Consider the following 13716-nt stretch of genomic DNA (forward strand, 5'->3'; position numbering starts at 1 on the left):
AGAGCTGGGTTTCCGGTTTCCCTCCAGACAGCGAGGCTTATCCTGCTTATGTGCTTCTCACCTGTCCGAAGCAGAGAGGAGCGGAATCCAACATCCATAAATATCAGTTGCTGATTGTCTCGTTTTTTTAGCCCCCAATTATTCTGCATGTCCCTCCGCCACCCTCGTGGTTTAAGGAGACCATGGCTCTAAGTGTAATTAGAGCGCAGAGGCGCTCATACATCATGCTGAGCCTGTTACTCAGAAGGCAGCGAGCCCCCAGCAGGCCCCCCGGCTTGCAGGGCTCCCTGTGACGTGTTTGGCTTAACAGCCCAGTTCCCAAAGTGGCTGTACAGTTCCTCTTTCTCTACAAATTGCAACATATTAGAAAAAACAATTTTAAATAATTACCAGTCTTTGCACAGATTGTATTTAGTTTACCTTTATCCTCCCCACCCCTCCACACACACACACACACACACACACACACACACCCCAAACCATGAAATAGTTCCACAAATGAATCATTTTGTTCTTCATAAAATACTTAAAAAAATAACGATGGTTGTCGTCTTATATGATACCATGCTTTTCTTCATCAGGGTGATCAAAGTCCTAAAAACCAAAGTAACAGTTTGCATAGGTATGTTTCATCTTGTGCAAATCTTACTAAAATAAGGCTGTTTTCAGTGTTTAGGTAGCGATATACTGAGTAAAGAAAGCTCTGCATTCCAAATTCTCTCCAGTGACATCCCACTTGCCAGGCAGAGCACTGAGACCAGTGGATCTGCCCACACCATAAGGCAACACATGTCTGGCAGAATAGCCATCTTGGAAGTAAAATGCAAAGGGACGGATGATATGCGTTTACGTGGTGAAGGCAAGAGGGGCACCACCCATGTTCTTCCCTTTTATAAAACAGAATCCCAGATGCAGGTTGCAGGGGCAGATGTGCAATCTCCACGTGCTGAAGGGCCCGCCTTCTGACCCAGGCACCTCCAGAAATCGTTGACCCCCCCAATATTCGCTTGCTGTGATCCAAGCTACCAGCCGAGGGATGACTCAAAGGGATGGAAGAATAAGGACCAAAAACTCAGGAGGAAAAAGGAAGCCAAGAAAGCCTGCCAGGGGAGCAACCAGCTGCTGAGACCTAAGTTCTCAGGGACACATGGTGGAAAGACCCAGCTGGAGAGAGGGGAGGTGCCCAGAAAACCCTCTTCCCCACCAATCAAGTATCGGCAGGAAATCTCAAAGTAGAGATTTCTGTAAGCAGCTTTGCCTTTAACATTCACTCAGGACACTAAAACCTTAAAAAAAAAAAAAAAAAACCTCTATTAAAAACAACAACTACAACAAAACTAACAGCAGGAGTCGTCCAGGTCGCCCAGGACCTTGCAGCACAGGATGGAGTGTTCCTGGGCCAAGGCAGCGAGCTCCTTCAGGAACTCGGGGAAGAGGGCAGCAGCCAGCATGGTGTTCCTCACTGGCCCAGGCAGGCTGGGGGGCGCCCCTGCCAGCTTGGCTCTGTGTGTCAGGAAGGGCTGAAGCACTCTTGGGGGTCCATCCAAAAAGTTCTTGCCACTTCCTGTCCTGGAGGCATCCTGAACAGGATCTGAAAGCAGAAAGAAGACGGCATTGTGACCCTCCAGAGCCCTATCCATCCGGCTGAGAGTGAAGTGTGAGTGGCGGGGGCAGGGGTGCTGGCGGAGACTGTCTCGTTCGGGTTCAGTTCCCGCACCGACTGGACTTCCCAGCCCACCCCTTATTCCACTCGGAGGCACACAGATTGGCCCAGCAGATCCAATCCAGCATTGGGCATGTGACATGAGGGGTTTTTCCCAAGGCCTGTATGAGGAACTTCATGCAGAAATTCTGGCAATACACTTTATCACGAATCCTCCAGCCCCAGGACATGGCCGGGGGGCGGGGAGGGCCAGGGGGTGGGGAGGCTCCTGCCTCTGCATCAGCCAAGTGCAGACAGCTCACCTCAATGCCTCCCCATATGGGGTGGCCATCTGTCCTCTGCCAGCCAAGCCCTGAGCACACGGCCTCAGGGTGCCAGTGTCGAGGACGCCAGCGTCGAGGACCCCAGCACCTCCAGGTCGGGACCTCCAGCTTCGAGGAGGATACAATGGAAGAAGCCTTTTAAAGCTTGGAAATGATGGAGAGGGACCTGGGCACTGGGCACTTCCTGCAGCCGTGAGCATCTAGGGAAGTGGCCAGATGCCTTCAGTCAAGGAAAGTTTCCAGGGCTTGCCGTCGTCTCAGGTTCAATAACGTAGATGGAAGATGATATGAACCAGACTTTAATATATGCAAGTGATTTGCATTTTCCTAGCAAATCAGTCCTACCAATTAAAATGGTTCAACTTTCCTGACTGTTTAATTCCTGAACATCTCCAGCCTTCATACTGATGGAAATTATTTATGCCTTCTCTGCCCCCAACTCAAACAGACTCATTACTCCATATAAATCATGATATTCAAGCTCTCCATTACTTTGGCTGCTTTTTAGGATTCAGTCCCATTTTTTACCACTCTTCTCAGGGTGTCGCTTAACTACAGTACTAAAAATTCTTGACATTTATAGCACTTTCTCACATCTCACTACTATAGTCTTCAGTGTAAAAAAATGTCCTCCACTTTACTGCTTTAAATATCCTTTTAGATTAAAGCTGATCACAGTTCTTGCCATAAAGAACTGGAAACTTGCTGAGAATCTGCTGCTACCTTGTAGCAGAAATTCACAATATGTCTTGACAAAGGAGTGAGGACCTAAGTGTTGATGTCCTCAAGGACACTGCCAGCCCTGGGGAACCTCACCTGAGCGCCCCCACCCCAGCCCTCCAGCACTGCAGCTTTCCAAAGGGCCCGGCGAGGCTCCCCAAGGACACCAGCCTGGAGACCAAGGGGAAGTGGCACTAGCCCCAGACCAAGACCTGCATCTGCGCCGCTAGACCCTCAGCAGGCCTAAGAGGAACCAGCAGAATGGTTAAGAGCCCAGCCTCTGCCACTCACTGGCTGAGTGACCTCAGGCAAGTTGCTTTCCCTCTCTGTACATTCATGTCCTCCTGTGTCAAAAGCTCACGGTTGTAAAGATTAAACCAGTCAACAGGTATAATGTCCAAAAGGACCTCTTGGTAAGTGTCAGCCATCACGTCCCCATCAATACAGTCACCAGGGACTTTATAAAACCATTTCTGCTTCCTGTCCGGAAGAGACCCCCTGTCCCAGCCTCCCACTCATTTTATTTACCAAAGGGGACCCGCAAGGCCCTTCCACCTTGCACTGCGGTGTGTGTTCTCCTCTACTTGACCTTGGGGTTTCTGAGGGCGGAGCCCCACCCGAAGTGTCCCCAGCACACTTCCTCATTCAGAGCGGCAGCCGAAGGACACCTGAGTCATTGAGGGAAGGAACGGACTGCAGCAGGGCCACTGGCCCCCGCCTCCCTGGTTCATGTCCTCATCTCCATCTTTCTCTTTCACAGTCACTCCTCTTCTCCCCCTGAAGGGCTTTGGTGCCGCATTTTATCTAGCTTGATCCAGGAATGTAAAAAGTGCCACGGCCTAGGCTCATCTACCCGGCTTGAATCCAAGCCTCTAAACCATCTTCACTAATGAAGGCAGGAGCGCGCCCAGCGAAGGGGACGAGACCAGCAGGCAAGTCCTGGCGGTGGCTCTGGCCCGTCGGCACGGGGCCGGCCCCTCCGTGAGTCAGACTCAAATCCCCGTGTGGCAGCCATCGTATGAGGCCTCAGTTTCCTTTTCCATGTAATGGGGAGAGGGCCTTCCTACCCCCTCCCAGGACTGGAGGCCCGTGAAAGGACCCTGGAAATAAGTAAATACATCCTCTGTGGTTTGGAAGGTATTTGAGGGGAAGATGAAAAGTCTGGCACGGGGCCGCGCCTCAGAGACCCATGGGCTCATGGTCTCGAGAGTGACCATGTGACGGGGGACAAAGTCCGCCCGGACTCCGACTTCTGTGTGCAGCGTGAATGAGGAGGCTTCTTTTCCACAAGGGCAGCAGGAGGCCGAGGGAATGGGGGGCGGGGTGGCTGCGACCTGAGGAAAGGGCCCAAAGAGAAGAGGCAGGGGGCCAGGAATCCAAGTCAACGTCAGAGCAGGAGTGGTTTCCTGAAACGTGACCCTGGGTCTGAAAAGGCACACAAGAGGGTTTTCAAGATGACTGCTGGGAAGACTCGAGAAGCTCAGGGAGAAGTGGGACACCCCCACCCCCCACACCCCACCTCAGCTGTCTGCCGCATCAGACAAGGCGAGCAGCACACAGACCTCGGATGCCCTGGATTCTAATCGTTCTCTGCTCTGGGTTCCAGTGAGAGTGAGGCTCCCACTTTCACCTCAATCCAGGCAACCAGGTCAAACCTGCTTTCTGAGTCAGCTTAGTTCAAGAGGACGTGAGCCTTTCTCGTTCTGCAAGTTTAGATGTTTTAAAAGTCAGCGGGGAGGGTGTCACTTTGCTAACCTGAGAGAAGTTGGGAGGTTAATCTGAAAAACTCCATCAAAGGGAAGTCTTCATTGCTTATCCACTCCAAATGCAATAGTTTGCATCTCCTAACCCCAAACTCCCGGTCCATCCACTGCCTCTCCGTCCCTACAGGGAACTTATATCTAATCACTTGCAATGGCACATGATGGAGGATAATGTGAAAAAAGAATGTACGTGTGTGTGTGTGTGTGTATGGCTGGGTCACTTTGCTATATAGCAGAAATTGACAAGACACTGTAAATCAATTATAATAAAAAATAAAAATGTATTTTTTAAAAAAGGAAGTCCTCTCTCTCGAGAGCAGCTTCCCATAAGTGCACGTGGCCTGAGTGTCACAGACCTTAGGACTCACCCACCACAGCTGCCTGACAGCCTTATGCGATGGGAACAAGATCTCCTGGGCACATGGCTGGCAGCCCAGCCCTCAGATGGTCTGAAGCCAGGACAGTGTACAATGCCAGTGACTCCCACCACCCCCACCCTCACCTGAACGTGTGCACCCTCGGGTCTGTGAACGAGGCACCTGGGCTTTGTGTTCCTGGCTGACCACCCCGGGCCTCTAATTTCAGCTTCCTTCCCTGAAAGTGAAGCTGACACTACCCTTCTTGCCCACTGCACAGTGCTGTCTGAAAACTAAACTTGTCCAGAAAAGCACATCACCAACTGCAAAACAGAAGTAAAGACCAATCCTGGAAGTGCAGTGTGAGGCTCAAGTTGCCCTCTGTCTGGAAGGCTACAAAAATGCCCATAATCCCTTGCAGCTCTTCGCCGCAAGAGGTGGGGCTTGCCCATTCTTGAATCTGGGCTGACCCACGAGTTGGGCTAACAGAACACCACAGAATCGACCTTGCGGGGTTCCGAGCTGGAGCCTCAAGGGACTATGTGTGTTTCTGCCCTCGCTCTCGCCACCCTATAGCCATGAAGTCGACAGGCCAGGGCTAACCTGCTGGATGATGAGAGGCACAGACCCCGCCAGCCCCATCACCCTGGCCAGCAGCCACCTACCAGAGCGAGCTATCCCAGATGCCCAGCCACCTGCCCAAGTCAGTCCTGCCACACCCACTCAGACCATTAGATCTCCTGGAAAACCACGCAGACTCACGCACACTGGTGATGGCTTGGTTTTGCGCCCCTGAGCTTCTGTAGTGGTTTGCTATACACAAAGCTAATGGATGCATTGTCCCTCCTGGCATCGGTGCCCCTTGCTCAGGAGGGACAGACCCAACAGGCCGCCTGTCCACGGCCTAGAGAGGCCACCTGGGGCTCGCAGGCTGCCTTCCCACAGGTGTGGGGCATCTCTCCCTCCAAGTATGGCCCACCTGCAGGGTCGGTGCTTGCAGCTGCCCCTTCACTTCCCTGGTGGCAAAGACCCCCCTTTCTTTCTGAGTCAGACTTGCAGTGCCCTAATGCCCTTCACCTACAGCCAGAAAGGACTCAAGAGATGGAAGACAGACACTTCACTTAAGAGTCAAGGAACACGAGGCCCAGTGGGGCAAAACGACCAAGATCAAATAGTTACACAGCAGCAAGGTCAAGCCTTCAGCGAGCTGGCATCTTCTCAGCTTCCCTCAGAGGTTTCACAGTGCCCTGAGTTACACTTCTGGCTCTTAGGCCAAATCTTGATTCCCATCACAGGCTTTAGCCCAGCTCTCTCTACTGTTCATCTGCCACAAAGAAGCCTGGTGTGGCCTGGGGGAGAAAAGCAAAAGCCAGGGCAAGATGGGCCATTCCTTGGTCTGCACCTACCCAGGGGGAAGCCACAGCTCAGAAGACAGTTGTCAAATCCATGCAACCTGAGCCAGGCAGCCCCGCCCCCAGGCCGCCTCCTGCTGCAGCTTCACCCTTATCTGTCCCCCACCCCCCAACCACGCCTTTAGAGCCAATGAAAAGGCTCGCTCAGGTGGTTTGAGGGGCACATTAACCTTACTTCTCCGGGTCCCAGAAAGGATTTTACCTTCCAGAGCCCTAAAGCACATTTATTTGGGGCCTGCGAGTCTCTGACAACATAATAAAGAGAATGAATGCCCTCCTTGGGTAGGACTGGCCAAAAAATGGCTCAGTGTGCAGACATAATACTTCTTTTCTGGTCCGCTTGTGCTCTGTTATTTATTTCAGCCTGGCAACACCCCACACATCATTCCTTCCCGAACTACTTTCACTTAGGAAAACAAATGCCCCACTGGACCCTCCCAAACCAGGCCAGGTGAGGGCAGGGCAGACCTTCCTTTTGGTTTAAAGACACTCAAAGGAGGCTCCTCCCTGTTGGGGAAGAGCAAAAAAAAATTTTTCTTTTTCTTTTTTTTGGCTGCACCCTTGGCATGCAGAAGTTCTAGGCCAGGGATCTAACGCACCCCACAGCAGAGACCCCAGCCACAGAAGTGACAACGCTGGGTCCTTAAGCTGTTGAGCCACCAGGGAACTCTACAGGAATCTATTTAGATGCTTTTAGGGTTTAGGAATTGGTGTAGCACCCACTATCCTAAGTCCGGAAGCTGGGGAGCAAGGAGCGGATTTGGGGGGGCACCCGGGGAAGGACCCCAGCTGACCTTTGGTGGGTGCCTCGGGGCTTGGGTCAGACAGGTCCACGCGGAAGAGCAGGTACTGCTGCGCTTGGATGAGGAGGCCCGCGAAGTCTCTCTCCATGGAGGCAAACTGCTCAATCTTGTTTTTCACAGACGCGAGGACCTGTCAAAGGCAGCACTCCTGACGTTAGCGCTTCACTGCCGAGCTCCAGCCTACCTTATCCGTACATCTGTCAGGCCCAGCCCGGGCTGCAGGATGATGGGTTTTTAACTGCCAGGGTGTTCTGGGGAAGGTCCCCTAGAACACCCCAGGCTAGACGAGGCTTCGCAGTTTGTCCAGAATAATCGACACAACCAGCGGAACAGGAAGAGGAGGAGAGCAAGGGAATGAGAACTGACTGAGGGGTTATGGAAAGCCCACCAGGCGGGGCGGGGTGGGGGGCGGTATGCGGCGCATCAGCCCCGCAGCGGGGCGCACGCGCATGCGCGGACCGGCATACCTGGTAGAGGGAGCGCACGCTGGGCTGGAAGACCATGTTGGTGTTGAGCAGGAACGAGCGCAGGAGGGGCTGCGGGTAGCTGGCCAGCTGCGTGATGATGCCGATAAGCAGCAAGTTCACGTGCAGCGAGTTCTCCAGCATGTTCTCCAGCTTGGACAGCACCACACTGATGAACGGCCCTGGAGAAGGACACGAGGCTTCTGGTTCCCCTGGGCACGCGGGCCGCCTCGCCAGACGACCCACCACGTGCAGATCAGACTCAGAAACGCCGCAGACACGGCTGGGCGGTCTCCGGCCTCAAAACCAAACCACGAAACCAACCACCGCCACAGAAAGCAAGCAGATACCTGGGCGGGGGGGCTACTATTTTTGACCCTGTGGACGGTCTTAATACTTTGAAAATTATCCTAAACCTTGGGGGGGAACAATTTTCACTTTAAAATCAAAAGATACTTTTCCATGCTATTTCTGTATCTGTGGGGGCTGCCAGTGCTCAAAAACAGGCCATTCATCCTATGATGCTGCTGTGCTGGAGGGCTTCTGCAAACATGAGAGGCCATCAGAAGTTTTAGTAACAAAAAACCTTTGTATTGTTCAAGAGTAGGAAACACATATACGAACTCTGTTTACCAGACGTCTACACTGTGGACACCAACTGTCCATCCCCAGCAAAACACCTGAGAAAGACTGTCTTGTCAGTGGCATAACATGGAAAAGCACAGCACGTAAAACCAAAAGAAGATGAGGGGTGAGTGAGGCCTGGGCTGTAACTTTAGAGCCGCACTTTATTTTTTCAGAGGAGAGAGAGAGGGGGCTGGAGACAGAAAGGGCCTCATTTGGGGAGCTAGAGTTTCTTTTCTTAAAAAAGAAAATCTCTATGTAAGACTATAAGAGCAGTTCATTAAAAATGTAGGCAAAAAAAGAAGAACTTTGACTAATCTGGGCCACTAGAAAAAGAATATGCTTTCTGTTTGAATTCACTGAAGACAGGGAAAATCAAGAAAATGAATTTGGCATTAATAAACATTACTTGACGATGTTTTCCATTTTCACTGTAACCGTGGTCCATTAGGCAAAATCAATGAGAATTCTCTATTTTCCCTGTGGAGCTATTGATAATGTGCCACTAAATCGTGGCCTATGTATAACAATAGCACATAACCCTTGATGAATAAATATGCCTTATGAAGACAACACCAACATTAATGTGAGTTTAACAAAACCATACTTCATCGCAAGATGCTTCAATCAGAAGCCTCAGTAGTATAAGAGGGTAAACCCTTTGTAAGAAAGCAGAAGGTGGAATTCCCATTGTGGCTCAGTGGTAATGAACCTGACTGATATCCATGAGGACACGAGTTCGACCCCTGGCCTCCCTCCATGGGTTAAGGATCCAGTGTTGCCATGAGCTGCGGTGTAGGTCACAGACACGGCTTGAATCCTGCATTGCTGTGGCTGTGGTGTGGGCCAGCAGCTGTAGCTTCAACTTGACCCCTAGCCTGGGAACCTCCATATGCTGCAGGTGTGAAGGGAGGAAGCAGAAGCTGTCCGTGAGAAATGGAAACATCAAACCTAAGCTTCTAATACATGCAGGCAAGTAACAGGGCTGTGTGCTGAACACAGAGGATGTCCCTAAAGGGCCTTGGAACTCAGAAGAGACCCTCCCCTGTGTGTCGAGATTAGCCCCAACTGCCCCATCCTAGGGAGGGGACAGAGCTCCTGAGCAACTTTCCATCACACGGGAGGTGAATGAAGAGGGAGCCCCTGCTTACCAAACAAGACGGGGAGAGTTTGCCAAACGCACTCAGAAACTCTGGATTGGAACCCCACTTTAAAAGCAACTTGATGGGATTGCATCAAGAACCTCAGAAACATCACCAGGAGCTCTTCTTAATTCTGGCCTTCCAGGGAACCCCACAAGGGGAAGGCTGTCCTCACGCCTCAACCCTGATCCAGGCTTTCCCTATCCCCTCTCGCCTGTTCCTCTGCAGTTCCCAGGGCTCAGCATCTGCTTCCTTCCAGAGGAGCAAAGACAGATGAATCAGTGATACTTGGGTAGGGAGAGCCTCCTATAAAAAAGCATCTCCTGCTGTGGCACAGTGGGTTATGGATCCTGCATTGCCACATCTGTGGTTGCAGGTTGCAGGTTGCAGGTGTGGCTCATATTTGATCCCTGGCCGGGGAACGTACATATGATGCAGTGTGGCCAAAAAAAAAAAATAAAAGACATCTTGGGAGTTCCCTTTGTGTCTCAGTGGCTAATGAACCCAATGACGAACCATGAGGACACGGGTTCGATCCCTGTCCTCACTCAGTGGGTCAAGGATCCGGCATTGCTGTGAGCTGTGGTGTAGGCTGGCAGCTGCAGCTCCAATTGGACCGTTAGCCTGAGAACTTCCACATGCCACACGTGTGGCCCTAAAAAGCAAAAAATTACAAAAATTTTAAAAAAGAGACGTCTCATTAAGAGAAGCCCTCAGCTTCTCCACCACATTCCCAGACTATACTCAGCTGCATGTGGCCATCCCACAAACAAGAAAGCTGCACTGAGCGGGGACAGGGGACAGCCTGTCACTACAGTAGGGAAGAAAAAACCCACCCTCTGAGAGAAAGTGTCATCATTATTTCCCTTAAACAATAGAATATTGTGTCATGGTCAGCAGGCCGTCATTATAATCCACTAACAACATTCATTACAGTTTCTTGGGCCTGATGAATAAGAAACATATATTAAACCCTTTCAAGTTCCTGTTTTATTCAGAGCTGATTTCTAGCACTTAAAACAACCACGACAACAAACCTCCTTAGCAAAAGGCAGTTGCTAGGAGAAACTAGAGAACCACTGAAAACGAGAAAACTCAGCTGCAATTCAGAAAGCCACAGGTGTGTATGGGGGTGAGGCTGCATCTTCCCCCCTTTCTTCTAGGAAGACAGATAAATCCCCCGCCCATAAGATACTGAATTTTCAGGACGGCTGAGTCTGTCCTTCACCTCTCTCCCCTCAAGCCCTCTTCCCCTGTCCTCAGTGTGCCCCCACCCCGCCCACCCCATGTTCCCCTAACTCGAGAGGGGCTGCCTCGATTCTGTGCCTCGGCCTGGGAACCATCTCCTGAATGGTGACCTTCACCTCCGCCTCCCCCGAAGCACCACCTGAGGCCAGAATCTCCTCCTTTCTTGTCTGGACTTCAGCGACAGTTTTTCTATTTTAGCAAAGATTAAAATGGTTTCATGTTGTTTGTTCTTCAAACAGAATAGGAGTATACTGGAGGCTGACCTCTGTTAACAGATTTGAGTGTAGCCACCAGAAATGTTTTACGTATAGGATAAGATAATAATTGGAATATAGGAGTTTCCATCATGACTCAGAGGTCTACGAACCCAACTAGCATCCATGAGGACATGGGTTCAATCCCTGACCTCGCTCAGGGGGTTAAGGATCCGGCATTGCTGTGAGTGTGGTATGGGTCTCATATGCGGCTTAGATCCCCTGTTGCTGTGGCTGTGGCGTAGGCCAGCAGCTACAGCTCTGATTCAACCCCTAGCCTTGGAATCTGCAGGTACAGCTCTAAAAGAGCCAAAAAAAAAAAAAAGAAAGAAATTTACATTTAAAATATTTATCAATCACTCAATATGTACCAGGCAGTGTTCTAAGCAGTCTTCATGTTTCAGCTCGCTTGAATATTCACAACACCCTACAAAGTATGTTTATTATTTATCCCCATTTAAAGAAGAGGCTGAATGCTAAGTGCACAGTTAGTAAATGGAGTCATAATTTTAGCTCAGGTCATCTGTTCCCAGTGCTGGGGTTTTTTGGTTTTTTTGCTTTTTAGGGCCACACCCATGGCATATGGAGGTTCCCAGGCTAGGGGTCCAATCAGAGCTACAGCTGCCCGCCTACACCACGGCCACCGCAACGCAGGATCCCAGCCGCATCTGCGACCTACACCACAGCTCACAGCAATGCTGGATCCTTAATCCACTGAGTGTGGCCAGGGATCGAACCTGCATCCTCTTGAACTCTAATCAGACTTGTTTCTGCTGTGCTACGGAGGGAATTCCCAGCACTGGTACTCTTAACCAATGCACTGTCTTGCCTCCCAGAGTATGTGTGGTGTGTGTATGTGTGTCTCCTGGTGGTTTTTTTTGTTTGTTTTTTTTTTAACAAACGATAAAATGACAACATTGTCTATCTACACTTGCTTTTCCACTGAACAATATATCTGGAAGCCACTTCACCTCAGCACACACAGAGATGAAATTCATTCACAAAATGGTTGCCTCAGGAGTTACATGAGCAAACCAGTCCCCTTCTGGGAGACACTGAGGTTATTTCTAGTCATTTTCTGTTATAAACAACGCTGCAGTGACCATCTTTGTGTATATGTCTTGGCACACCCGCATGAGTACAGCTGTGAAAAGGCTTCTAGAAACATCATCACTGGTGCGGTTCTGAATTCTGACGTGTTGACAAGAGTGTCTTACTTTGCTCGTCCTGGCACCAACCTCTCCCCACTCCAGCGCTCTCTCCACACTCTCCCGGGCTGGCCTGGCTAAACACGGACCTGCTGGCATCTCTCAGTAGGGCATCTTCTGTCCTTGGCTTGGCCAGACCGGCTTTGCAGCTTCCTCTCTGCCTCCCACCACCCATGCCCTATCTCACACACTCACACACACACACACACACACACACACACCCCAACTGGGAGCCCTGTCTGGCTCCTTTTTTCCACCTGTTGTTTCCCCTATCTGGACTGTCTTTCTCAACTGCTTTCACCAGAAGCTTCTGGTCACTGTCCCTCCTCTGTGAAGCCTTTCCCACTCCCATGCTGGGCTTCTACAGGGTTACTTGGGACAAATAACACAGTTCCCACCCAGAGAGTACAGTTGTTCTCTCTTGATGTTTCCTCGAAAGTCTGCAAATCCCTTCATTTTTGTGTCCTTAGTATTAGGGCTGCTGAATGCATGAAAAAATAAAATTCATGGAGTTCCCGTCATGGCTAGGCAGTTAACGAACCCGACTAGTATCCATGAGGACCTGGGTTCGATCCCTGGCCTCACTCAGTGGGTTAAGGATCCAGCACTGCTGTGAGCTGTGGTGTAGGCGGCAGATGTGGTTCGGATCCCACATCGCTGTGGCTGTGATGTAGGCCAGCGGCTATAGCTCCCATTGGACCCCTGGCCTGGGAACCTCCATCCATATGCCAAATGTGTGGCCCTAAAATGACAAATAGACAAAACAAATAAATAAATTTCATTAGGTAAATGAAATGGAAGCCTTTGTGCTGAGAAGTTCATTCATTTCAGTGGCAATCAAAATTGCATGGGAGTTAAGCCAGCTGCTGCAGAACACAGGCCAAACTTTGGACAGTGCAAAGTACACATATGTGTTCAAGTGTCAAAGGAGGAAAAAGGTGAAGTCGTAGTTAAAATGACCTGTATGTATCAAAAAACTCAGATTATGTTCTGTTGGTTTTCAGGTGTATCATATTCAAAATATTGATCTTATTTAACAGGTGGTATATTAGCATTTTTTTTTCCTAAGCCATATTTTGTTTCCTCAATTTATCTTCTGCCCAAAGGATGAAGCTCCTTTGTAAGAAAGCTAACATTCTGAAGTTCCCGCTGTGGCACAGTGGGTTAAGAATTTGACTGCAGCAGCTGAGGATCCTGCAGAGGTGCAGGCTTGATCCCCAGCCCAGCACAGTGGGTTAAAGGATCCAGCACTGCTGCAGCTGTGGCATAGGTTGCAGCTGCAGCGCAGATTCAATCCCTGGCCCAGGAACTTCTATATGCTGTGAGTATGGCCATTTAAAAAAAAAATTGAAGGAGTTCCCGTCGTGGCTCAGTGGTTAATGAATCCAACTAGGAACCATGAGGTTGCAGGTTCGCTCCCTGGCCTTGCTCAGTGGGTTAAGGATCTGGCGTTGCCGTGAGCTGTGGTGTAGGTCGCAGACGCGGCTTGGATCTGACAATGCTGTGGCTCTGGCATAGGCCAGAGGCTACAGCTCCGATTAGACCCCTGGCCTGGGAACCTCCATATGCTGCAGGAGCAGCCCTAGAAAAGGCAAAAAGACAAAAAAAAAAAAAAGAAAGCTGACATTCTAAAGAACAATCTTCATTATCAGTGGGTAGTCCTGGTGTCCTGGAGAACCCTGCAGACAAAGTTGAGATTCCTGCTGAGCGAGAGTTAATGGTGCAGAACTTGGGGC

The 13716-nt window shown here is 50.4% G+C and overlaps 1 protein-coding gene across 3 annotated transcripts in view; it reads right to left on the reverse strand.

Annotated features, from left to right (window-relative positions):
* Positions 1-383: 383 nt before the first annotated feature.
* Positions 384-13716, reverse strand: part of FHIP1A (FHF complex subunit HOOK interacting protein 1A) — a 272404-nt gene continuing 259071 nt past the window's right edge. For 2 of the 3 annotated variants that reach the window (XM_047798351.1, XM_047798352.1), the window contains 3 exons: positions 7508-7686; positions 7032-7170; positions 384-1591 (listed from right to left, as the gene is read on the reverse strand). In XM_047798351.1, the coding sequence (XP_047654307.1) occupies positions 1338-1591; positions 7032-7170; positions 7508-7686 (572 nt within the window). In that variant the 3' untranslated portion in view covers positions 384-1337. The remainder of the gene's footprint in view (positions 1592-7031; positions 7171-7507; positions 7687-13716) is intronic. The other variant, XM_047798353.1, reaches the window with a different exon arrangement.

The sequence above is a fragment of the Phacochoerus africanus genome, chromosome 10, assembly GCF_016906955.1.
Source record: "Phacochoerus africanus isolate WHEZ1 chromosome 10, ROS_Pafr_v1, whole genome shotgun sequence".
Taxonomy (NCBI): Eukaryota; Metazoa; Chordata; class Mammalia; order Artiodactyla; family Suidae; genus Phacochoerus; species Phacochoerus africanus.